At 46.7% G+C, this 27,722-nt stretch overlaps 1 protein-coding gene across 2 annotated transcripts in view; it reads right to left on the bottom strand.

Moving 5' to 3' along the window:
- LOC144179641 (ATP-binding cassette subfamily G member 4-like) overlaps positions 1-27,722 on the bottom strand; it is a 117,077-nt gene that overhangs the window by 65,683 nt on the left and 23,672 nt on the right. The window contains exon 1 of one of the 2 annotated variants that reach the window (XM_077708066.1): positions 5,131-5,423. The exons of the other annotated variant lie outside the window; for it this stretch is intronic. Within the exon in view, the coding sequence (XP_077564192.1) occupies positions 5,131-5,201 (71 nt within the window). The 5' untranslated portion in view covers positions 5,202-5,423. Of the gene's footprint in view, positions 1-5,130; positions 5,424-27,722 lie in introns of those variants that run through there. 2 annotated transcript variants of the gene reach the window in all.

Here is a 27,722-nt window from a genome sequence, read left to right as displayed (position 1 = left end):
ATCTTACTTTCCTGGACGACACAAACACTCAGACTCGAACTGGCACCAGTACTTGCAGGGACACCACCCCACACTTGCCTTTGTTGGCGGGCCAGCCCGATGTCACACGGTCATTCAACCACACTAACTTAGGCTCAGGCCACGACATCATTCACCTCCTCTTGCACATCCGGGACTACACGGCACGATTAGGAAAATCTCGGGTTACGAACTGCGATAATTTCCGGAAGGCGCCGTGCAGCTACTCGCCAAACCCGATCAGTCCTACACTGCCTGGATAGGCGATCTTCTTCAGAGAGTTTAAGCTCATACACGAGTTCTAACCATGACTTACCATACCCTTTGTGTGGACGCAAGGTTTCCGCATTTTTGCGAAGCACGCCATGTCTTTACCTGTATGTAGATGGAAACGCCAGCGCCACAATCGGAAGCTCCGCTGGCAGATTTCTCTGCTCACTCAACAGGCGGGAGAATATGCACCGTCGTTAAACAATGAAAATTGGCTGCAGCTCTGCGACAGCCTCCAGGGCGCTCTTACCTTCCGCAAAACTTGGAACATACTTCGGCATCTCATCGACACCCTCAAAAGCAAGGGAGAATCAAATCGAAATATGGCCTGCACCCTTCACGCTTACTCAGGCATGCTAGAACAGCTTATTCAAGACATAACGGATAAATACCACCGGAAAGAGATCCTATACCCTCCTCTACCTTACTCTGATACCCCCAACGTAGACCTGGACAGAGATATCAAACTGTTTGAACTGGAAGCAGCCCAGGTTGAATGTAAGAAAAGGATTGCCCCTGGCCCTGACCGAGTAACGTATAAGCTCCTGGACAATTTAGGTCGCGATGACCTTGCCATGCTGCTTGAAAACCTCAATGAATTTTGGACATCTGGTCACCTACCTATTCAATGGAAAACCGTCGAAGTCCGCTACATCCCTAAAGCGGGCAAATCCCCCCACATGGACACTTTCCGGCCTACTTTCCTTACCTCTTGCGTAGGGAAGCTACTGGAACGCATTATACTGAAAAGGCTGCAGCCATATCTTGAAGAAACCAACCAAATACTCAAAAGAATGTTCGGCTCTTAACAACATTTAAGCACCCAGGATATTACGTTGCGACTAAAAAAGAGATAATTGCGCCTGCCTCTTGCCACTCTCCTTGAGCCATTTTGGCCCTCGACCTAAAAGGGCCTTCGAGAGCGTGGTGCACGCAGCGATTCTTCCCACCTTAATAATGCTGCGTATGGCAACAGCATTTATTTCTACATTTCGTACTTTCTCACACGCGCCAGGCTGTTCTCAAAGTTTGAGATATAAAATCCAAACCAATCTCGCTCGGCAGTCACGGTACATCGCAAGGCTCGCTACTGTCTCCGGTCCTCTTCAATATCGCTTTTCTGGGTCTACCACGGCAGCTAGAGCAGATATCGAATCTTTACCATGCATGGTATGAATCTGCACTGTATCGAATCTTTACCATGCACTCTGGACTGACGCAGACTCTCTCGGAGGCCTGCAAGACACACTGTAGCTCACAGCCGAAGCAGTCAATAATTACGCCCAGGTTTGTGGCTTGCATTGTTCACCGCAGAAATCATAACTTGTCATCATCCGGAAACACCCCCCCCCCCCCCTCCTCCCCGACATCACGCCCAGCCCACATAATATCTCTTGACGGCCATTCAATAAAACCTCACCAGTCACTAAAGATATTAGGTCTTACCATACAAGCCAATACCCGAAGCGCCTCGCAGTTGCGCGTCTACGCTGACGCGGAGGGTGTTCATCCACTGCGTACCCCTCGGCTGGTGAACATTACGATTTTAAGCGTGCTAGCAGGCTTATCTGACGAAGTACAAAGACAACAACATAGAAGAAGCGCGGTATGGCGATTCCTGGGATATGAAGAATGCCTAAACAACAACAACGTCAGATGCCGAGCATTTTGTTGCACAGAACCGAAACCGAAACTACTTTGAGCAACCAGTCAACGAGATCGTCTAATCACATCTCGAGACGTCTACTCATCACTGCTGTTGTTGCGGCCGCCGCTAATTTTCAAGTGTCTTTTTCTTCATTTTTTCATGCTTTACAAATTAAATAGCACCCTATCGAACGGATAAACGATTAAATGTGTCCTTATGTAAAACAGAAGTTTTACAAAATCACTTCATCGTCCCTCTAAGCCTTCGTGTGAAATCGTTTTGCCTTTTTTTTTACCGCAGTTCGAAAGGGAATTCTTGCAAAGCAAGGCTCCGACGAAGGGGACGCCCGTTTTTCCTCGGCTTGTTTGTCAACCATGTAGTAGGGTAGATGGTCTGCGACAATACTAAACTTGAGCCGCACGGATAGCAGCCAGGCTTATGAAGGGCTTACACCGAACACGCGCATTATGTCTCACAGTCACTCCAAGTTTCTTCTTCGGCCTTGAGTTCACTGCTTGCGTACAGAATAGAATGCTTGCTTCCTTGTTCGTCGCTTTGGCAACGCGCAGCGCTCATTTCCCTGTAGCTCACGTCACACGGGTTCAGCAACTCCTTATCATTATTTGAGACGCCACAACTGGCTCACTCGTAAACGCCCTTTTCGCGGACTCGGAGAAACTTCTCACGTCTTTGTTCAGCCACGCACGCTCAGCGCTCCGTATTGGAGAGTGTGCCAGTGAAAAGGCGGATGGGTTAGGAGTACTGGCGTATATACACTCAAATCTCGCGAATGCAAGTTTCATAATTAAAATTTATGTATAATTATAACTGTACGACCTGGTACCGCCAAGCCTTCATAGAAGTCTGTGTATAAAATAATTGGCCGCTAATCTGCCCCTTTCGTGGCAAATGTCGATGGAAGACAATAGTCGACTGGCGCCCCTGGCAAGTAAATGCCCCCTTTCTCTTTCCTGCTCACATGTCATTCTGTTCCTCTACCATCTCGTTCCTTCCAAGATAAGATTAGAGGTTTGCTCAAGTCAATTCAAATTTACTCCGTTCCGCTGCTACAAGTCGGGTGCCTCGATGCCAGCGCTGCCGTAAGGCAGAGACACGCGTGAATCGAGACATCCTACTATAACGTTTATAGAACCATGTTGCCCTACTCCACGAGCGTTCCAAGCGTAGCTATCTAGTGGAACCTTTCGTTGCTGTTGTCATTTGATTTTTTAAAATTCCGGCAGGTAGCGCGGGCAACAGCAAGCGATGGTTTTCTGCAGTTGATATATTATTTTATTTGCTATCGCAAAAACGAAGCAGTCGTAAATTGTTCAATAAAATAAATGAACATGGCAAATAACACTCATGTATCGATTTTTCTGCCTAATATTTGCGTAGTGTCTTGTCTTGTTGTACAATGTTGACAAGTATGAACATTAACACCGGACTTGGACGTTCAGATTTGGCAGTGAGTATACAAGACTATTGCTCAGTTTCCGTTTCACTTTGGCCGGGTGGCTGAATCGAGTCACAGACAGAAAGACAGACAGACCGACATTTCTGCGTTTGAGTAGCCTTAGAAAGATTGTATTCTTTAAATATCGTTAATAAGTTATACCGAGCGCGCCGTCAATTAGTACTACGCGCCACAACGCCGGCAGCTTGCGGACGCTGTGGGAGTAGCTTCTGCTTTGCTGACTACGTCGATGTGTACATGAGTTCAGAGTGTGGGGTGTTCTGATTGATGGCATCATTTCCGAGGTCGGAAGCGTAAAACCTGTCGCTGCCAGTGACTACGAGGGTAAGGACGAACAAAGTACCAGATCGGTCATCGCTCGGAGTGCGTGACCGGATGGAATGTCACCCGTATATCCTTCAGTTTTGGAGTATACGCGAAAAGGAAGCCTATCGCTATATTCATTTGCTAGAGCGAAAAGAGTTAGTTTTCGCCTTGAAGGATTAAGGGCAAGCTTCAGTCACGGTATTGTTCAAGCATTTAAGTGCTAATATGGTCTGCTGCTGGCAAATAGCATTGAAAGAATTTTTTTCTTCATTTTCGTTAGTTCGCACGTTCATTAATTGGAACTAAGGCAGCATCCCCTTGCAGTTCGAATTAACGGGTTTTTGCTGTATTGATGGTAATAACATACGAGACCCCAGAACGCACTGATCTGACTATTTCTAGTCGGAATGCGATGGGCTGAAACACCCACCAATTGTTTTCAAAAAGTGTCGCAGCCCGTTTGCTACAATATGGCCCAAATAGCTTACGTTTCGGCGACGAAGCCGGCGTTTTTCTGCTTTCACCATTATTTCCGCTTTCCGCTGTCTGCCCACCAAACTTCTGCAATGAACCATGCGCTCCTTGCAGGTGTTTTAATACACATGATCATCATGGTATAAATACGCGAAGTCTTCCATTTCCTCCAAAACTTCGAGTACCTAGCTAGAATAAAACGGGCGTTTTTTTCAGGCCCAACCTCGACACCTTTACACCAAACATTCCAAATAGACTGAAGAATGCTGCCTGTATCGACCGCTGCCAAAGACACTGTCGCTCCCGCAACCACCATGCTCGAGCTTGTTCCCTAGCCGAATCGAGTGAAAGCACCTTGTCTTCCAACAGCGCGGGGCCTGTACATAACGCACATGGTTTCTCTTCGCTCCGCACATCTCAAAACCGAAGCAGCTGAACCTGTACGCAAGGCCAATACAGTTTTTCTGGTCGTCGGGTAGGGAACTCATATCTGGGTTACCGATTTGTCTTAATATTACAAATTTTTTCTCCTTTCCATGCACTCTGGGCAAGCCGCACTTTACAGGGCAGTGCATTCACTCTCCAATTTTGTAGACTAAGTTACAAAAATAATTAAACGCAGTTACTTTACCACGAAACTGAAAAATGTATTAAAAAATAGTAATAAAAGGCTAGAGCGTCCCTGCAAATAAAAAAAGCTTGTTCTTCAGTTTTACGCTGAATTATACCATTAATTTTTTCTAACGCTCATTGAGAAGGATGCAGAAAGTTATCCAGCGTCTAGCTGTTTCCAAAATTACAATGGACTTGTGTAATCGAATGCGTAACACTTAACGACGGTTTCCTCACGCCCGCCTTTTTTTGTCGTTTCAAGAAAAATGAGGATCGAGTGGACAGAAGCACAAAGATAATTCAAGGTAGCGGAGGAGTCACTTACGCTGAGAGATGTGCAACTCCGTCGCAACGCGCCAGTGGTTCCGACTGGGACAACGCTCCTGTTCCGTTCATGTTCAGTTCCAACGCGCACAACACATGCAAATGTCGAAAGTCCAGCCCGCGAAACGTTATTTCGAGTTGTGCTTCAGCTTGAAATCTGATTTCAAGTACTTATACCTCTCACATGGAGCGCGCACAGCAGTCGAGCATAAACACTAGAGGTCCTCGCGCTCAAGACCTTGGTGGGACACGCCTGGATGCTCGTGAAGGCCATCGCGCAGTGCGATTGCGGCTCCGAAAGAGCGCTCGCGTTTCGTTTTTCAGACATAAAAGGAAGCTTATCGCTTCGCCTGTTTACATGCTGCTCGTAGGGCGATGAACTTGGCCATTTAAGCGTGCAATGATTTCGTACGTACCGCTGCCGGAAACCGCTAGGCAAGATACGCTCGACAGGCGCCGGTATACATTGAAAAAACAGTTAGCTTGCGGCTACAAGCGGTGCCAACTGACGCACAGCTGTTTTTTGGAAGAAGCAAAAAAAGTACAGACAAAATGAATACATTGGTTGGCGCTGCGTGAAAAAAGAACAAAGAAAGCATTGTGGTCTTCGCGTTTTTATATCGAGCAGGTTTGTTGTTGGAAAGAATGAACTTGACATGAAGTGGAAAAGAGGATAAGGCATGCACAGCTTGCGGCAGGAGATAGTGATGAATGAGCACATTTTTTCATAATGAAATGTCTTCCACCAAACCGTCAGCTTTTTGAAGCATTAGAAAATGCAGCTGCAGTCGCAACTTTTTCGCCCGGCTTGCGACAAGCGATCACCTGAAGCGTTGTCGAGATGCTGCTCTCACGGTACGCCGTCCTACTTTTCCTGCTCTAGCGGACCCCAATGGAATTCCACACAACAGGAGCGCCACATGGTGTCTGCGGCGGTCGCGGAAAACTTTCTAGAACCCCAGCGGATCGCGGTGCGTCTTTCTCCTGTTTATTCGTTCCGGGGAACGTCAATCCAAGAGAAGGCGGCCGTGTACGTCCCACGTAAAGATAGCAAGAGGAGAGGACATTTTGTCACTTCTGTAAGTGTGGGTGTGTGGAAAGATGCGAACACGAACCTTTACCGAGACCTGTGCGGTCCTATAAGGGTAAGTGTGAGGTAGCTGCCCCCCACTTTCCCTTTCGAATCCGGCAGTACTTTTAGGTCCTAACGTGATGGGACTATCACGGAGAAAAGTAAAATCTAAAAAAAAAAGAACTGCAGAAATTCATAATAAGGGGATCAATGCTCGAACCGAGAGTATTATCCGCGGCCAATCGCAATTTTGGCCCAACAAGCCTACGAAGCACTGTGGGTTGAAACTAAGATCTCTAAAAAATCATTGGTCATCATTTCAATATTGCCTCAGTGACTATTCGGACCGCAGTAGCGAAACGTTTCGGGCGTGGGTCTAAGACAGTAGCTGTTTTTAAATATTACGAGGTAAATAACAAATCACGTACAACCTGTGTAAATTGAAGTTATTGTTGCGTGGTGAAACCTGCGGAAAAGTTATGTGTAAAGGCGGGCTGGGCTACCGGCGCCATCGAAGTACGGTAAGAGTTTGCAGAAGAGGTCTTTTTGGTATCTGGGAACTGGCGCACGATGTGGGATCTGGCACCAACCACGAAGGGCAGTTGTAACTCGCGTGACGACGTCAGAAAACACTATGGAGGAGCCTCGGCCAAACACGTGCCTACGAAAAAACACACTCCAGGCAAGATTACCAAGCATCGCTCTCAGAATAAGTGCAAGGACCTCGTACTAGACCTCGCCTTCAGTGCAAGCCTCCTGACTGCATGTGCCACGGCAATCAGGCCACGTATTTTCGCACCGAAACAGAAAATTCAGCCGGGTGAAACTCTGTAGCTTCGGTTTTGATCCGGGATGAACAAGACGCATAGTTAACAACCAATTGAAAACAGCGCGCAGCCATGAGTTTTATATTTTGAGTTGCCGTCAGTACTGTGTTTTTGCTATCATCAGAAAATATGTTTGCTTAATTCACTTGTGTTCCTCTACGGGTATTCGGTGACAGTTAAACATTTTTTATGGTGTCCTGGCTCCTTGGAAGGTACTAAATGTACTTTCCAAGGAGACAGGGCACCGTGAATGTACTTGAAAGTACTATAATGCACAGGTGTAAAGGGCCAGGAAAAGCAAGTAAAGCACTATTTGAGAAAGCGCGGACTGGTGAATTTAATAAATACTTTACACAAAACTAGCGCACTTCGGCATAGCGTACATGCCGAGGTAAGGACAACCATGCTCCCGTGTTTTTAGTAAGAACACGCAGAGCTGCCGTCACTCAGGAGGACAAGCAGAGATTATGTGGAACAAGAGGTTCGGTGCGAAAATCCGAATGACAAACGCGTTCTGCAAAGCTCTCGAAGTTAATCATACGGTATGCTGAATAGTGGGCCGGGTGTTGCGGAACGTAATTTGCGTACTGTTTTATGAAGTCTTGCCTTCTCCCTGTGTCGAATTCGTTATCATAGACAACACATAGTCCTTCCCCGCATATGCTGCAAGCTAGCGTTTGTGTCCCGGTGAGAAGATGTCAAGGTGTTGCAGGTGTGTTCCCGATTCGCGATCTACAGATAGCTACGTCCATAGAGTTGACTTGTTTTTCTGTGTTGTATTTTCCTCGACGTGGTTGCAGTGTGTGCATTGTACTATCAGTCGGCTTATGTTATTCTTGTTGCCATTTGCATAACAGCTGCCGCTCTATAAACGGCTACTGCCTTGGAAGGGCACTTTGTTTTATATTCACTAAGCCTCCAAGGCCAGCCTTGCTTGCATTCTTATTTGCAACTGCATTACCTGAAATGCCACCGCATCCATGGGTGCGGCAAAATGTAGCTTCCAGCCTTAATGCATCGGCTGACATGAATGTTGTTTCAAGATAATTTAGAAGTGCGTTTTTAGCAAATTTACACGATGCCAACGCAGTCGCTTCACTTAGTGAGTTTATGTAAATTACTAAGTGCCTCATTTTTCCTTCTCTTACATGTTTCCCCGACAGAAATATACCTTTTGCTTCGCCAGTGAAGATAGTGGGGTTTTTGTTCTAGACCTCTTTGTATAGAAAAATTTTCTTTACTGGATCGCACATGGCATACCGGAACGCGTTTTAGTTGCGTCACTGTCAAAATCTTCAGCCGCGGTTTATTTATTCATAAGGTACAAAACATGTTCAGGCATGAGGGCTTGAGGAGTGTTGATTTTGTTAAAACGCATGAAAGATAAATTGCAGATGTTAGGCTGTAGTTTTTCGGCTGCAAGATCTCCAGTGAAAGCTGTCCTGGAAGGGACTTTTAAGGATTTGGATCTCGGAAGCTAGTATTTTTAGTGATATCTTGTAAAGGAACGAAAGTGATGGATGTTTAAGAAACAGACCCAGAGTTTAGGTAGTGTGTATTGTGGCCTTTGAAGGTTGATTTGAAAAGGAGTAGTCTTTACGGCATGTAATAGGGATTTCTAAGCCCGCTGGGTTTGAAGTGGTTACATACTAGCCCCAACATGCAATCCTTGTACTGGGCTGGTGCCGAAAGCGCCATCGGGGTCCTATACTGCACACGGTGTCTGGAATTGCAAGGGCTGCCCTTGACGCCAATTGATGCACAAGGCTATCGTAGTCCATGACTTAATGACGCCATTATAAATTACACCAACCAAAGAAGACTTGTCCGTTCCATTAAACTTATGTGTTAAGATTCCTAAAATGTTCGTTCTTCTCACGCATTTCATTTAAGGTGTGGAATAACGGTCAGGCTCTGTAAAATACACTTGAGAACTTAAGTTCCGTTTTTGCTGCAATACGCTTTCCCTCAATTCAAAACCCAAGGACCTGGTCTAGCGCACCACTGTCTAGAAAATAAAACGCATGTGCTCATTTCAGCCATAAACATAAAACCAATTTTATTCAAAGACAATTTCATCTGCCCAGTTTGCGAGATTGTTGACCCAAAGCTCTTTACTTTATCTGGCCTACAAACAATTAACAATCTAGAGATATTTGAATATCGCCAACATCGCGTGAGTAAAAATGTGAGCGGAATAAAGCAGCAAAAGTGCAAGTGAAATAAAACATTCTTACCAAATTCCTTTTAACCATCACATCCTTGGATTTCAAGACATGGCTTTGAGAAACACTGTTTTATAGATTGGTACACGAAATAAAGCAGTCCCCGCTCTTACACGGAAAGTGCGGCGTGTGAGATTGTCCTTAACTGGCTGCAGTATGTTTGCACAACTTCCAAATCGGGTAAAACGTAGGTAAATACTGATTATTTTCATTACTCTCTTTTTTTTTGCACAAATAAATCGGGCTTCCATCCTTTCTCGTAATGTGGTTCCTGCTATAGTTTCCTAAACACAAAAAAGAACAGTCTCGATAGTATCGGTATGGATGTGATTGATCATTTTAATACGTGATTTTTATTCATGTGGGTCTGCTTTCCCGCATGTGGGAAGGGCAAAACTTAGTTGATGTTGTATAAAAGGGCAACTGTAACCCTCCATTGTGTTATACTTCGCTGGGGTTGGCAGAGCTGTTGGGCTACGAGCTGTGCCTAAGAGAGGATGCGTTGCCGAAGGTGATCGCGATCTTTAAAGGGGCCCTGCGAAAATTTTCTCGTGTTCTTTTTTTTCTAAGCCTGAAATACCTTCACAACGTAGCCAACATTAGCATCCAGTGCCCAAAACGGGAAGTCATAAAGTACTCCATCCAAAAATTACGGCCCTATGCCAATCAGAGAGCGTAGACAGGGTCAGAAATTTGCTGTTTTTCCCGGTATTGAAAATGGTTGCGCGTTTGAATGACGTGACTTTAGCGGCGTCGCAGCTGTTGACCCGCTTTCGTCCAATTGAAGCAATAAACGCGTCCGGTAACTGCTACCCCAATTTATCAAGAAAATCAATGCAAAAGCTTTTGCGTATCCGCTTCGACGAGCACATTACGCACTGGCGTTCTGTGTTGGTGACAACGACAAGTTTAGCAGCACTTGGAGAACGAAGGAAAAGTTACGAGAGTCTATTAGCTGTGGAGCAATGCTCCTTTTAGCGTGAGCCGTTTCGCCCAGTAGCAACCAAACTAATTTTTTCGCCCTCGTGAAGGCAATCTTAGGACAATTATAAGTCCTTAGGGATAACGTGTGGTCACGGTGTTGCCTTCAGAAAAGCTTTAAGTGTAATCATAACTTCTTGAAAAACGTGTCAAGCACGTAGTCAGCAGGGTTCTTATAACGCAAAGGATAGCTTCACCCTTAGTCCAGCTTCGCATCCCTCCAGTACCTGCCGAGTACAGGACGAAGGTTAGGGATTACATCGGCATGTTGCTTCCACCTCTTAGGGGCAGTAAATATTGTAGTGTTCTTTCCCTGAAGTATGGTCGTTATCAGGCACCTAGTGGTCCGGGATCCTGTAGATTTTGACAGCGGCGCAGCAGGACAATAGTAAAGTTCTCGACTATGGGGCGGATCAACGCATTTGAGGTGTGGTTGATACGATCAGAATAAGTAGAGACTTTATAAAACTTTTTAGAGTGCACTACAGAGCATATTTCTAGTAAAAAGAAAACACTTCAAACTATAAACTCTACCTCTAAGTGCGCACAAAACCATTGGGGAACCTGACCCTCCTAGTCTCTTTATGCTAAATGAGTACACGAAAATTGGTACACGAAGATGGGTACACGAAAATGTATCGAACAGCGTTTCTTCCGACGGCAATTATGTCGATTACATCGAAACAACGCCGTTTTGTCGATGTCGTGTCGCCTCTTTAATCGAATGCTGTGTGGAATGTCCGGGGCGATAAATATTGCCGCAAGAAAATTTCAAGCCCTTTTGTAATTATAGAGACGTTACAGTTGCATAGACAAACGTCGTTTTTTCAAGTGCAATTAGTCTTCGTCAATGCGCATTTCCGTGGCAATTATGAACAATGTGCTGCAGAATGAATTTGCTTGGCATGATCCTTCATTTTAAGGTATCTTTACAGAGGTTTGCCCTATATTACGCCCTTTTTCGGGTTTCTAAAACGGTGCTTCTACAAAGCGTTGGACCAGACATATAACCAGGAGGCGCACATTTTTGGCGCGAACTGCGCATTGATGAACCACTGAAAGAAATCTAAACGAAGTCTCAACAAGCCTATGTCTAAATACCAAGGAGTATAAACCTAAGCCCACATGGAAATAATTACATTGGGGGGAGCGAGGAGGAAGCCAGGAAGGCCAACGTACAGAACTGTGGACTAACATAAAGTATTGCAGTCTGATCTCCTGTGCGCACTTGGACAAATATATTTTGGAACATAACAAGAAATCGTCTTGACGGTAGAAGCCTGGAGGAAAACACAATCTGTGTTATTTCTGTCCATGCACGGAAAGGCCCTGCTCCGCTGTGCGCGCCTTAATTCAACGAAATGTCCTCACAACGTCCTCCAACCAAACCTACCTCGTTGAAACTGCGTTTGAAGGAAGGTCTTCTATTATGTGGCGTTAGATTTTACGGCGTTCGGTGAATTTTCTGCAGCCCTACATAAACCACTTGAGCTGCTTGCCTGGTGCGCAGCCGCACCTTTAACTTGGTACGCGAACCCTCAGATTCAAAGCCTACCTCTAACTACGGGGCACATAAATTTTTGTAGCAATATTGAACAAAACCCAACGTCTCTTCAGAATTTGACAGGCTCAAATGTTCAGACTAGATCGCTGATGTCTTACCCGTGTACTGCTTTATAAAAGTTTGTCATCTCCTTATTTCGGGGATGCCCCTCAAGCCTCTCTACCTCCATAGGAGAGGGCTAAACTTCCGCAAGTACAGCTGCCTCTCGTAGTCACCTGCCTATCACACAGGCTGAAATGCGGGTGGCGCTCCAAACAATCATCATTAACAAAGCTCCCCGGCCGGACGGCATAACCAATTAAGTTTTACGAAACTTCGATTATACTTCTATAGCCACCCTCACCAAATACTATAATCACATCTGGATTACCCACACTCTCCCTTTCCAATAAAAATACGCTAAAATATCCTTCATACCCAAACGCGGCAAACCCCTCGCGCTCAAACAGCTCCGATCTATGTCACAGACTTCCTGTGTAAGCAAAGTCCTTGAGGATATTATTCGCTTTTTGGTTATCCAATACCTGGGCGATTCCAACACTTATCCCCCCATGCTTGGTTTCCGCTCGCGGTTATCAGTCTGTAGCATCACCATCATCATCTTCGTAAGCGCTACCATGACCATCAACATATTGGTCAGCTGGCTCGGAGGGACGCGCGACACTCGGCACCCGGCACCCCTCGGGAACGGCACTCTCGTTCTGCTCGCTTGATTCCGACCAATGCGCAGCCAGCGCAACCGCAATAAACGTGGGCTCGGCCGCTCCGCCTCATCGGCCGCCTACAATTTGGTGACCCGGACTTGGTGACCAAGACGCACACTTACAACTCCTTCATGGCATAATTACCCGTGCTGCCGCAGTGGACACGGCCGTCACACTAACTCTTGATTTTCAAAAAGCTTTCGACCGAAGACTCCCATGCAATAATCCTGAGAAACCTTGAAACACCGAAAGTCGGTCACCGTAATTATCATTACATCCGTTCCTTTTTAACCAACCGCACCACTAACCTTCACGTAAGAGTTGCCGCTTCTAAACCAAAAAATGTAGTTGATAGGAACCCGTGAGGGAGCGGTCTTGTCACCCTTGCTTTTTAACAGAGCCCTCCTCAAACCCCACAGTATCTTTCTCAAATACCCAACCTTCGACACAGTTTGCACGAGAACGACATTTCCCTCTGCTCTTCAGGAGGTGGCGATGCCCAGATAAAAAAAAAAAACCTTCAGACCGGGGCAAACATGATCCTCACTTCCGCTACCGAAGCAACGCTCACTTGTTCCACCTTGAAATCGGAGCTACTAATTCTCCCTCCGCCTCGAGGTAAACCCCCTTGCCCTCCTACCATGATTATAACTCTCGGCTAGAGCCAAATCCTTGCGGTGGCCGTGATAAAAGTACTAGGGCTCTCAGTACAACAAACTCCTGCCGATTTCCAGTATCTCATTCAACTGAATACCCAAATCACTCAAACCACTGGCCGTCTCCGACGCATCGCCGCCGGCAAGAGATCACCCGTGCAGAACTTGACAAAATAAACCACTTGTTGAGTAAGATCTATAAAGTCGCCTTGCAGGTAATTCACATAACTTCCACTACCAGAATACAACAACTTGGTATCCACAATACTGCCGAGGAACTTATTATTAGACCCACCTAATGAATCAATACTCCCGGCTCGCATTCTGAACTGAATGTGACTGAATTATTTGCCGACTGCATATCCACCTCCACATGCTCACCGATTCTGGCCACCCGGTTCCCCCTCTCATCCAAGACAATATCCTCACCCGCCCTATACACCGCAACAAGCACCCCACGAACCACATCGCACGTAGGAAACCACGGGCACTCTACCTGGCTTAAAATACCTACTCAAATTCACAACGCACTGTTTGGACTCCGCTAGCAGCCGAAACCACACAGCGTACGCCCTGGCGGTCATCAACGCTCTCTCCTCAGTACCATCTTTCACCATCCTCACTCCTTACGTACTGTAGCGGAAGGGGCGCAGATAGACCTAGCCCTCTCTCAGAGCCCTACTCCAAAAGTCAGCTTGTCCGATTCCGAAACTGCTTTTCGGAACTTCGCCCGAGGGCATACACTGGCTAAAGCTCTCAAAATTCTTCAGAAGAATCCCCCCGGAGTGCGCGTGGAGGTCGTGGGGACACCTGCATACACCGGCATAGCAATTAATGGGGCAGCCCACACAGCAGCTAGAGATGTTACTGCCCGAGCAGGCCCTTCTGTTACCCATTACTACGGAACGCACTCCACTAGAGGTAGACAAAGTAGATTCACGGCTATCACCCCGCACTATCGCCTGCCCAGCCAGAAATAAGCCCATCCCTCGCATCACTTTCTGCAACGTAAGAAGGCTGGTAGCAGATCCTTCAAACTAATATACTTTTGTGTCGCGCACACCTTCATCGTAATACCCTGATCTGAGTACCCATAAACACTATGCTTCATTTGCGGAGACGTCGACACCATTTTCCACACTTTGTGGGCGTGCCCCCAAAAGTTCTTACCCCTAATCCCCTGTGCTGGTCAGTGGGAGGAGGCGTTGGGTGGCTCGGACGCCGGGTTCCAAAGCGCCCTGGTGGTACTTGATGCCGAAGTCGCTGCTTGGATCAGCCCAGTGGTCGCTTCCGGCCCCTAAATTGCATACTGCGAATAGAGTTTATTCCTCCTCCTAATACCGTACACGCCGTGACGAGAATGCCCGCCATCTCTGTGGGAACGGCGCGAAACATTTCTCTTAATAAATATATCGAAAAGCTACCAAATGGTTCGCGAAGCTTTCTCCCATACAACCTGAATCTAAATCAAAGTCCGAAATCGGAACTGTTTCGGCCGTGTCGGAGGGGCGCAACCGAATAGACGTCGGCTTCAGAACGCGATGGGCGCGCGTTCGGTTCCGACCATTGGAAGCATTTTTTTGAGGCGCTTGACTTTTTTACGCTTATCATCATCATCACCATCATCATCATAACCCGCAGCAGCACCCTCACCTTCACCACCACCGTCGTCGTCATCGTCGTTTTGTGTTGCCCACTGTGCAAAGTTCGCTTTCCTGGAGCGTGTTCCTGCTTTACGACGCCATTAGTGAGGCATAGAAGACTTCGCTTCAAAATGTTCGTAGTGTTCAACGCGTCGATGCTACACCTGGGCTATGTATGAGGCGCGCCGTATAGTTGAGGGCTCCGGAATAGTTTCGACATCCCGGTTATTTTTACTGCGCGCTGAAATCTCGGCATGCGGGCGTTTTTTTTTGAGTTTTTTTGCTTTTCGCCTCCATCAAGCTGCCCCAGCGGCCAGGATCGAACCTGCGCCCTTGGGCTCAGCCGCACAATGTTTCAGGCACCGAACCACCGCGGCGAGTTGGAAGTACTTTTGATACTCTAGTATTGCGTATAATCGAGTATATTAAAGACTTCGCGAATCTTGATAACACAGCAAAATTGATAATGGACACTGATTATTAGCGCGAGAAACCATATTGGTGGGTTTGATGAAGCTTATAGATTCGTGATTTCATTCTTAATTGGGTGCAAGGTGCTCTGGGTTACAAAGCGAGAGAGACCGTGCATTCTTGTTCGCAACATAAAAGCGCCAGATTAACTGAGAAGTACACAACGAGGGATAAATTGCCTAATCGCGGAACCTTACGTCTGTATCCAACAATAGGCGATGCGCCAGTGTATTTTGTTTTTTTTTTCTCGCGACCAGTGTGGCAATACGCACCCCCGCCAGAGCGATATATTCCGTGGCGTTCTTGGAATATACAGTTTTTTATCAAGCGCGAGTACTGCTCTTGAGTCACATTTTTATAGTGGCCGAAAGGCATAGTCTTATAACTGCGACCGGCTTTATAGATAGCGACCGTTAGGAAGCTACGACGAAAAAGCGATCCCATAAAGTGCTCTTCGCTTAAAAGGACTAAATAACAACTACGGCAGGCCGGCTAACCTCTTATGCGTCGGAAAAATGGGGACCAAATGCAGAGCGAACCGGTGACATCAGGTCGAAATTAAAGAACAAAAAAAGGACAAACGAGCAATAACAAATTCGCACAAGGAATCGCCGACCATGGGAAGGTCGCAGTATGTAAAGCCGATCGGGGGTCTAACACTTTGGGGCTTTGATATTTTTTTTACAGCAGTGCAGCCTTCGGTACTCGCATGCGATAATTCGATTTGAGCTGAATATTTTCGTGGGAAGAGGACGTCGAGGGCGATGAGTTATCGTACACTGCTAGCGAGCTTTCAACGAATGTGGACAAGCGAGCTGCGATAGGTTTCTGCGACTGAGAAACGTGCTTCCTCATAGCAATGCTCGTCCAACCTTTGCGTCCGTAAAATGTGGAGTAGGGGCTGTCGTCGAAGCAGTAAAGATCCATATCAGTCCGACGCTCTCTGAGCTGTACACGAGGCACGGGTCTTCAAAGCGAAACAAACAACCAGAGAAGGGCGTGGCTGGCTGTGTCACTGCTCTGCTTAACTTTAACGTGGTCTAAATTAAGTGGTAGAAATTTTCCACCAGTGCAAGTGTTGAGTGACCGTCTTGTTTTCGGTATTTGCAAAGACAGGATTTAATAACGACTGTTAGCTGATAAGGTTGTGTAGTTCGGTACTGCATACAAGGTCAAGAGGGCAATTTCAAAAAAGAGTTGACAGAAGAGGTTTAAATGAAAGCCAGTAAGGAGTAAGCAGGAAGCCGGAGGCGTTGTTTTCAATGTTAATGAGCCCGCGCAGAATGACTATGGCAGTACAAAAACTATGTGGGCTTCTGTTTTGGCGGACAGAGCCTCCTTGCTAAGGAACGCCAAGGTAACCAGGAGAAGTTTAACTTCAGCTGCAGAATATGCCAAACTCCGCGAATAGTGCGTACGGTAATTTGTTCAGCACCACCGATATGAAGAGCGAGACAACGTGGTGTCATCACTATGGGGATTAGAAAGGAAGTCGTGACAATGAAAGTAGATTCACGATCAGCCGGGTCGAGTATTAGTGTCAATGAATTTAAAACCTGTAAATGGCGAAGTGAATCAAAATGGAAGAGGGCGAGAATCCACTAGCGATCTGGACAAGTTAAGGCATGGAGGTGGTCTGAAAGGCATCCGCCCCTGTGAACCTCGAAAGTAGAAAGGGTGAAAGGAACTGTGGGTAATAAACGATAGGAGCACTAAGCTCGGAGAGGACTCGTACCAAGCGATGGACATTAGCATGAGGGGTATTTCTTGCATAGACGTCGTTCCAGGTGTGTTCGGCGAAGCGTTTTCAGGCACTAACCTACCACGTACCCACACGACAATCAAAGAGGGCGCCAAACCAATGTTCCTAAAATGCCGCAGCAGTTCCCTTGCCAGAAAAAGTCAATTAAATCAAAACATGTCGTTGAATGCGCCAATGATAGACTTGGGTTTTAACCGTTGTGGAGCGCTCCGGATAATTTCTGACGACATGGGAGTCTTTAATGTAGTGGTTACCACGGTCGGGATGGAGCCTTGGTCCTTGGGCTCAGCCACTCAACCCCTGTTACCAAGAATAAAGTTTTGGCTGAGCTGAACCCCTTGGTGAAGCAGGGGATCTCGGAACGGACGTAGAATCCGGACAAGCCAACGCCAGTTTTTGTTCTCAAGAAGGACGACTGCCTATGAGCACAGGGAAAAGAGAAGCTGTGAGGCCCAGTCAGATTGCTTCTAACGCCGCCGGCTCAAAACTTAGCAAAGCGACGAGAGGTCACCCTCCCACAATCCGAAACAAACATATTTCTACAACCCAGACGGCTGCACACCATTCAGCCCACAATATACAACCTTCTATGACAACGCTGTGACAATTCAGCTACACAACACCGCATGGTTCGGCATGCCATTCAAAATCAGACCTTGTAAAGCTTCCTAATCCTGCATACGAGAAGTGGGAGAGTGAACTTGCCAGCTCGCTAGCATAAGTAAGCAGCATTGGCTCACTGAAAGAGCAAACACGGCAGGCCGCACCAACACAGTCCTGGAATGATGACTCCGCACACTAAGCAGCTCGAGTTCACTGTCGAATGAAGTGTTCTGATTCTACTACTAATAAAATTTAATATTTTTACTATGGTTTGTAGGTGTGCTATTCAGTTAAGGCAGAATCCAAGGTAGTAGAGAGGGCTTTAAAGGGGTACTGACACGAAATGATTTATGTTAGGCATTTTCGCTGGTATAGGTGCCCACCAGCCCAATAATCCTGGAATGGTACAATAGACGGTCAATCACAACGTAAATAATTGCTTACAGCCTCGTTCATTTGCGTCAGTTTAGCTGTCGATGAAACAAACACCGAGGAGGAGCCATGACAGGAGGGTGCATGCGAAGTCACTGCCGGTCCGGACGAGCGCGCCAGCGTTCAGACTGCCGTTGTGGCACGCGCCCGGGCTGCATGATGTCAGTCCTAAAACTGTGACGGGAATCCAAGGCGAAGCAGCTCCCGGAGCAGCACGGGAGCCCTGACGTAGGTAGTTTTGACGCCAGGAGCAGATGCCGTCATAATAATGCCGGTGTAAAAAGGGCATCCGTTATGAGCTTTTTGCGGCGTGCGAAGAATGAAATTGATCTAAAATATGTAACACCAGGGGCGGTATTCTCGTAACTGTCCCTTTTGAAAACGTCCCTTTTGCGTCCCTTTCATCGTGACGTACTTCGGGTTAAGCAGTGGGCGTTGGCAGTAGGTTTTCCGCGCTTGCGTTACGTCACTTCCGGTTGTTTGCTTTTAGCCAATCAGGGCTTGCCAAAAGGGACACTTTTGAAAGGGACGCAAAAGGGACAAAACTCGAGAATACCGCCCCAGATTCCTTCCATGCTTCTCTGGCCATGAAACCAGGGGGATGAAACTCCGCCTTTTTCTGTCCCGTGACTGCAGCGATCCTAACATTTGGGGGCTGTACTACGTACGAGCATAAATGAACGTTGTTGTTGCCTTTTAAATTTATTACCAGGTTGCTTACTAATTACGGAGTTTTTAATATGCAAGTGAACTTAAAAGTTGCAGTTCGAGATAGCGAAAATACGAGCGCCACCCGGAGTGGGCAACGGGAACCGCGCCTTCCTTCCTGGCACCGCTGAGAAGGGGCGTTTCTTGTCGCGCCCACATGGATGCTACGGTGCACAGTGCTCCGAGGGCCGTTTTTACCACCGTAAAGTTCGTTTCATCGAAACAGACGCATGAATGGATTCGCGCCGTCATCACAGATCGTGCTGTACTGAGTGGTGTCAAAATTCTTCACGCCAGGCCACATGAAATTCTTTTGTTGGATCCCGGCGGACGAAAGGTACGATCTGCATGCTGCTCGTTTTGCTTTTCTACGCTTGCACGAGATAGCAGGATGCGGTTGCCGCAGTAGCTTTATAATTTAAGTGAGCATACACGTGCACTATTTATTTATTACATTCTGATTGTCTTCTTTATTCTTGAATTGCACATGAAATGCGCGGCAGAGCATCAGAGCATCTAGTAATTAATCCAATGTCTACATTAGCTACGCACGTTTGTTTATACGTGCGTTATTGATTTAATGCGTTTCGATCGTGAGTTTTGCATTTTAGCGCAAGTGAATGCATGTATATATGCAGCAAAATGTATATGAGGCAACATATACAATAACTAATGAAACAGTGCGAGCCTATCTGCACTCTTTTTATTAGCTTTTGATTGTCTGCGTTTAGTTTGCTTTCGTAGCATGCGTTGTTGTTGTTATTATATTATTAATATTATTGTGATTATTATAATTATTATCAGTATTATTGTTAACGTTATTATTATCAGCCTATTTAAGTGTACAGCTGGAGGAAGGCATCTCCCATAAACTTGTGGCTCAAAGGGTGGGTCCATAGGTTCATATCGTGTTGTTAACAATATGTTAACTACGTAGTGACTACACAAATTATTTTATTGCGTTTCAATTGTATGTTCTGCATTTTCTCTTCCCGTGAATCAACGGAACATAGAAGAATGAATTTGTAGCAATAAATATACAAACTAAGCAATTACTGAATATGTTTATAATACAATTATAATTCCGCCACTTATAATTTATATCTTACGCTTCAGTTCCGTGCTTAGAGCTTCAGCTTTAAGTACAAGAACGATATATTCACAAAAACGCAGTTACAGCTATAAGCCGATAAATAATTAGACAATGCAGGCTTAACCTTTGCTAGTAATTTATTAGAGGTTTTTAAATAAGGTTTTTATAACCAGTTTACTGCAGGCCCCGAGAAATACCTAAGGAATACATAGTGCGCGAAAGTATATAGGCATGAATAATTGCTTAGCGATTCTGGTGTGGGATGGCTGCTTTTGTCTGCTGAAGTGTATTTTGGATTAGGAGGAAAGGTGGGTCGTTGCCACTGAACGTTATGATCGCACAAATAGAAAAACGTATCCACGTCTCTTAAAGATAAAGGCTGATTTGAATTTAAATTTGCCTTTACGATTGGTGTTGTCACAAGTCGTCTTTGTAGCCAAAATCAATTTAAGAAAGAAAGATTCCTAATATATCAGATAACGTTTATTTCGGATACAGATGCCAGTTTTCACTCAAAACTATGTGCGCCTGAAAGCAGCATTAAAGCTAGTATTCATTCTAACCCATATATACAAATGTGCTTGTTGATGTTCCAGATCTCGCGTTTGGCTCCAGTGCGCGAGAAGGCAGGACCTGGCTCATTTACCACCTCGACAGATCTACAGCAGCTACCGGCTGTGTCCTGCCCATTTCACCAGCAGAGACTACGCGGACCTTGGGCAGACAAGTCACAGGACACATATGCACTGGCTGTGCCATACACTTTTCTTTGCAACTAAAGGCGCAAAATATCTAAGTTGTGTTTTTACTGTATGAATGGTACATTTAGGCAATAAAAATTAAAATAACTGTACTCTTTATTCTTGTCTAGATTGTGTGCACTACTAAACCAAAACAACGTCGTATTTAGAATAAGTGGTGCAAAAAAAAGTGGACGCGCAAAACTTCATCAATCAGGACAAAACAATTGCCCTTTTGATAATGTGGCGGGTTGCGCAACAGGAACAAGATTGTGCGCTGGCCATCGGAATATCTTTCACTCGCTCAGTTTACCTTGCATGTGCATCCCAATTAAATTTGGCGCTAAATTGCCCCCCCCCCCCAACCCCCCGCTCGGCTTTTCAGTCCTTATTAAGATGGCGTCTCCCAGTGCATGTCTGCAACGCGCCGCCATGTTTTTAGTACCGCCCCCAAACACCAGGTGTTTGTCGGGCGCTGCGAGCGAATTTCGCGTCCCATGGAAGGTATAGGAAGTTTCACTCCCCTGATGAAACTCCCGGCCAAGTTTCGTGCGGGGACAAAGGCTACCGCGAGGGGCGCCACCGGAGATCGGAGGGCATCGGGCGGCCGCCGCTGCTCTGTAGCCAGACCGGCAGGCAGCAACGCAGTAGTAGCATGCCCATTCGCACCAAATTGTTTCGCCACTCACAAAATGACAAGTCCATTTGATTGGCCCATGACAAGTAAAGCGAAAGCGCACTGCTGATAAGGCGGCGAGCGTCTGTTTTATCTTACTCCGTGGTCCGTTCCCTGCCAAACGCGCTGTGACCACGCCCCCGGCTACCCTCCGATGGACACCAGCGCCGCGTCGCGGCAGCGAACGAAGCTTTCCCATAGTGTGATGGCGAAGTTTCATGACCAGAAAGGCATTGAAGGACCCTGGTAATACTGAACTGTTACGGTTAAAATTTTATGGGGGTTAAAACCATACACAAAGGAAGCTTTTTTCATAGTTATCTAAGCTCAGACATTTTGTGTCAGCACTTCCTTTTAAGGATGTTTTTTCTATGTAGGGGAAGAAACTTTGGGCTAATCAAGTTGCGAAACGATTTTATTTTTAAAGCAAAGCTTCCCAGCTCTATCAGCCAACGGTTCGTTCGTGGCGTGCGGGACAACAAACTCCCAACGCGGTGTAGGCGGCGGCGGGGGAGGGGGGGGGGGGGGAAAGAGGGGGTTTCACTGACGGAGCACACTCTAGATGGCGCAGCGAATTTACCCAGCGTTCCCCGCGCTTAAGTGACTGCTCGCCAGCGGCGGCGTGGGCGGTCTTTGTCGTCTGCTTTAGCGACAGTTGCTTTGGGCCTATTTTCGCGTCCATTGCGCAATGCCTTCGCAAGGTATGATTAACTTGTTCGACAGCACCTCCAGGATAACCCGCAACCGACGGAATTAAGTGGTCGTACGGCAAGCATGCGTTAAGGTTGGTTTGCAGGGCGGGAAAACAAAATGTATAAACCACACACAGGCATATGACCGCTAGAAAACGCTACCTTTTGCGCACTGCTTGCCACGAGTGGGACTCCGTTTTCTAAATTAGTGAATACCAATTCGGTTGTGTTTTAAGAGGTATTACAAAAGCCGAAAGTAGCAGCTGTTCTGATAAATAGCGAATATAAAAGTTCCCTCAGCTTTGTCGCAGTTCGCAAACTTACTAAACTAACAAGTTGAAGTAATAAATGGTAATCACTAAGCTCACATGCGGAATTGTTTCGGTTTCTGCCCTCGGGTCGCACGGTGGTGTAGCCCCAAGCTAGCACATCAGGATGGCTTGGTTCCGCTGTCTCACCCTTCGGAAGACGCTCCTCCCCGCTTTCTTTCTCCCGACTCACGGCCGGGCTACAGCGGCGGCGTCCGCCGCTCTAGCCCGGCTCTGGCCGACGCTGCTGCTGCTGCGTTCGGGACGCCGCCCCCGCCAATTCCACTTAACGGCTGGCAGAATATCCCGTTGCACTCTTTGTAGAGCCATGTGTGGGAAGTGAAGTGATGTCGCATGGGAAATTGTTGTGGGTATCGTTTAAAACTTTGCTTTCCAACCACCTTCACACTGCTCCACGCCGAATGCCTCGATGCCACCACTGCCGTACGGCGGAGACTTTCGTGAATCGACGCACCCTACTATACGTGCGTTCCAAGCGGAACGCCAACACTATCTAGTGGTTGTCGTTTGATTTATTAAAATGCCGCAAGGGAAACCGCGGGTGACTGCTTTTGCATTTTTCCTGACGGATTTTTCATTCCTGCAGTGGCCAGTATCCGTGTCCTTGGCCTTAAAATTCAAGATAATGGCCACAATAAGGAAGCTATAAACAATTAAGAAAATCACCCAAGTATCCATGCTAGTGATTGAACGCGTAGCAAACAGACACAGAGGTATAGAAGAAGAAAATCTAATAAGACTCATTCAGCCGTTCGTGCTAAGCAAAATCACGTCCGTGACTCCCTTTCTCAATTTCAAAACGGACGAGAAAATCAACGCTGTCATCAAAAAGGCGTTCAAACAAGCGTTCGGCCTTCCATTCAGCACTTCAAATGATCGTTTTGAAGCGTTGGGCATTCACAAAACGCTCGACGAATTGGTAGAGGCCCAGAGAACGGCCCATTACGAAAGACAATCCCAGAGCCAGATCGGGAGACACATTCTTCGTTCGCTAGGATAAGCATGCGAAACACAGGCGGGCCCGAAGAAGGAGATCCCCCCTGAATGGTGGGCGCATCTCTACGTTCCCCCACTCCCAAAAAACATGAATTCTACGCCCAGAATTGAGCACAGACGGGAACGAGCACGCGCGCTATAAAAACGGTTTGAATGATCAGACGACGTGGTCTACGTTGATGCAGCCGAATATCATGCCCGCGACGCCATGACGGTAGCGATAGTCGATTGTCAGGGACAGTTACTCACGGCCGCATCGCTCGCTACGGTGCGACCTACGGAAGGTGAGGAGGGGGACATTGTCATGGCGATATCCAACACCAGCGCAAAAATAATTGTTCGTGATTCGAAATCGGCAGTCAGAAATTTTGCAACAGGTAGCGTATCGCCTCGAATGACGAGCATATTCGCGAAAGCGATAAAGACAAGAAATATTCAAACAACGTGGACACTAGCACACTAAGGTTTGAGAGGAAATGAGAAGGCCCACGACGCCGCCCGAGGTTTAATCGACCAGGCGGACGCCCACCCCACCTCACCCCACCTTGTCAGATCGGAAATAGAGCGCATGGCGTCAAACAGAGAAATCATAGATCATTACAGATTTGCAAGACGGCAGTACCCAGCCGCGCACTGCAGCCTCACTAAACTGGACTCTGAATGGTGGGTGCAGTTACAGACGAACATGTATCGAAACGTGGTTGCGCTCAGTCGATGGTATCCTGAAATATACTAGGGAGATTGTAAGCTATGCGCGGATGACTTTTAGGTATGTTATGGTCGTGCCCCGAAGACAGAATGAAAATGGGGAAGCAAATGCTAGGAGCAACTCGTTTTCTGTAGCGAACATGGAGCAATGGGAGACCACTTGCTCAGCTCCGACCCGGAAGAGCAACTTCGGGTCGTCCGGATGGCCGAAGCCGCCGCCGGAATCCAAGGACTTCTGGCTGGCGACTGAGGAGTAGGGGAGGAAGACGAGTAGAAGACACAGCCTTCTCATTCGTCCCTTTTCTTTTTAATGCCATCACGGGCACAGTAAAAGTTTCTACGACAACTACAATCATCGTCATCCCCACTTGAACTGCTCAGCGAGGATTTCCCGCGCATTCCGGCGCGGGAAATGCGAATCCTCGCTGAGCGGTTCAAGCGGGGTTCGACAACTCCTACTGAGCGATTAAAAACACCAACTTGACAGGACAAACGCTTGGCGTGTCAAGTAGGTGTTTTAAGTGTAATGCACTTCTTAAGCGACCCTGAACCTGCGTCCACCGGTGATGTCCGCGCACGTGGAGATGGGCGCGCGCAGCCTGGCTGCTGACATGGCACATACCCACGTGGGGGATTGGCCAGGAATCTCCTCGTCTTCCTTGGCAACGGGGGGAGATGGGCGCGCGGTGCCTGGCCGCTGACATGGCACATACCCACGTGAGGGATTGGCCAAGAATCGGGCGTGAGAAGGGCTAATGCACCTGCTTAAAGGAGTACTGACACGAAAATTCAAAGCTGAGATCCGCTCTAGCAATCAAGTACAACGACAACACAAATAGGTGTCTGTGAATAAATGCATCTTTCTTTCTTTGTAGTTGTGTGTGTGTGTGATCTCTCTTTCGCGAACATTACCGAACCGCGCAAATTCAACTCGTGCATTCGCACTTTCACATTCTTCCCCTCGGGGAAATGCGGGGAATTTTTTTTTCAGTTTAGGTTTTCTATCGAGTAAAAATGTTCATTAAAACAAAACTGAAGCTGTTACCTTAATATATGAAGGCTACAGATCACAATATTGTGTATACGTTTTCTATTGTAGCAAGGATTAGGAAACGGTGGCCACATTTACGATAGCCTGTTTACGATTAGGACTCGACCTAATTTATTAACTACTCATGAGATCGAGTTGTTTATGGTTTTTAAGTGAAAGTTTGGTTATCAAAAGCATACAGAGGCAGTTTAAATTTTTTCTGACGGCTACATCCTAATGCGTGTTGCAATGGGTTGTTGCGTTTTTGGTGGAACAAAAAGCCCCACCAAGTCCGGTACGTTGCTACGCATACCTTTTTGGCGGGCCTAGAGATGGCTGAAGAATGACGTAATTTTGTGCCCTATACTGCTAAATATTATGTGAAAGAAAGCCAGGATTTTTCCCTGAGTCTTTGAATATCAAGAATTGGCTCCTCATACGGCTCAGCTGAAGCGTGCTCCCCATTGAACATTGCATAAACTACTATAGGAGTTCATGCAGTGTTCATATGCACGGAGAGAAAGCCCCGGCTGGACCGGGCTGGAAAACGGGTGTTTTCCTCATTTTATAGAAGCTATCCCGCAACAAAGAGTGTGAAAATTGGTCGCTAGAAATACTGCCTAGTTTTCCCTTTTTCCTAGGAATAGAAATCAGGTTGTCGAACAGGAACCGAACCGAACCAAAAACCGGAACTGAACCGGTATTTTTGCCGCAACTGAACCCGAACCCGAACCGTTTTTTTTTGAGCACGCTGAACCCGAACCGGAACTGAACCGAAAAAAGGCAATAATGTTTACCGGTACGTGCCTAAGCTGTTCGACCCTTCGTTGATGATATTGCACAGTCAATTCAATTCAGGCTCTTTTTTTGGTTAACGTAGCATCAACTTCGTACCCGCTCGCGCACATTCGCCTCCCGGCAATTGAACTGTATTACGCTCTATGTAACAACAGGGGAAATGTATAAGCACCAATGAAACAATTGTCTGTTGCTGCTGGAAGCGCGAGCGTAGTGCAAGCTGACCAAGCGAAATGTCATTCTCGGCAGCTTGCAGGGGATATAAAACGACTTTGCCCTTCCCTAGCTGCGACATTATTGGAGCAATCAGGCTGCAGGAGTGCTCCACTGCGCAACAGCGAAAGCCCACTCCCGATGTGCGCAAACTTTTCGGATTTCATAATTTGTTTAAAAGGTCCGACACCTGCAAAATGTTAATACTTGGCAAGTGTGGCCGCAGGAGCTGCTCAGTGGCTAAGCCGTTTGCTGCTGACCACAAGTGGCCTCGATCTCCATTCCCCACGACTGTTCTTTTGAAGTAGATAGAAATCGAGAACGTCCGTGTATCAAGATTTTGATCCACGTTTAATATTACCAGCTGGTTAAAATAAGTCTGCCGCCCTGCAACATCAGCTGCGCCTCGGACAAGAGATACAGCACGGGGTATCGAATCCGCAAGTTTTTTTAAATGTGTTTACACGAAAAAAAAAAAAACTAAGAAAAGGCGAATCACGTTGTTTTAAAATATTACGCAAAAAGTAAGTAAAACCGAATAAGTAAAACAAGAACGAAAACGTGGATATTGCTCAACACTTTTTTTGCTCTGCCTTTCACAACCAAACCTGTCATCAATGTGAATGAAGTGAGTTCCGTGGTCAGTTTTTTGAGGACAGTACAGTGGACAAGTTCCGTTTTTTACGGATACAAATTACCACAGATATGTCAGAGAAAATGTTAAGGTGCGCACTTAATCTCTTGGCAAGAAACTGCAGCCCTCGATCTTGTCTTGGAAGCAGAAACAGTAAGGAAGCAGATGACACGTGCAGAAAGGCAGGCCGGTACCTCACACTGTCTAATTCGCCCAGCGAGCATATTTTCTGCTTGTTCTGCAGCTTTGTCGCTTTCAGATATGCTTTTTTTTTAAGGTGCACTTGTACTGACAGCCCAACTCGCTACATTACTTCCACTACTACTCGTTCCGGAGGGGAGTACTGCTGTGGACGAATTGATTGTGGGGTTTAACGCGCCGACGCAACGCAAGCGATGAGGCGCGCCGTAGTGGGAAGCTCCGGATTAATTTTGCCCTCTTGGGGATCTTTAATGTGCACCGAAATCTCGTACAGACGGGCGTTTTTGCTTTTCGCCTTCATCATGAAAGCGGCCGCCGCGGCCGGGAATCGAAACCGCGACCTCGTGCGCAGCAGCACAACGCCTTAGGCACTGAGCCACCACGGCGGGTGCCGCTAACGAATTAAAGAGCGTCTATCCGAAAAAGTCCCGTCTCATGCTCCGCGCGTCAAATTTTTATTTCATTTTGTAACAGCGTAATATATTACAAGATTCCGCAACATAGCACACGGAGCGATGGCCGGGGGTTAGGCGGTACGACGACATACTGATTGTAATGCACACATCCCGTATAGCTATCGCGAAAGGAATTCCAGTGGTCAGAGCAATAATGCAGCGACTCAACGTTAACTAAAGCTTACTTTTAGGTTCCAGTGTTGGCGGAAACGCGTTAGTTTTTTTGGTAACGTAGTAACGTACTCGTTACTTTTCCAAAAAAGTGACGGATAACGTACTTACGTTACTTATTTTGAGTAACGTGCAACGAAATTACGTTACGTTACATTACTTCCTAGAACCTAAAAAATGAGCTTTCGCGGATGATGAGCTTTCGCGGT

The sequence above is a fragment of the Haemaphysalis longicornis genome, unplaced genomic scaffold, assembly GCF_048455015.1.
Source record: "Haemaphysalis longicornis isolate Haplotype H1 unplaced genomic scaffold, Haemaphysalis longicornis Haplotype H1 scaffold_4, whole genome shotgun sequence".
Lineage (NCBI taxonomy): Eukaryota > Metazoa > Arthropoda > Arachnida > Ixodida > Ixodidae > Haemaphysalis > Haemaphysalis longicornis.
Note: the sequence above shows the minus strand (reverse complement) of the source record. Positions and strands in the feature narration are given on the sequence as shown.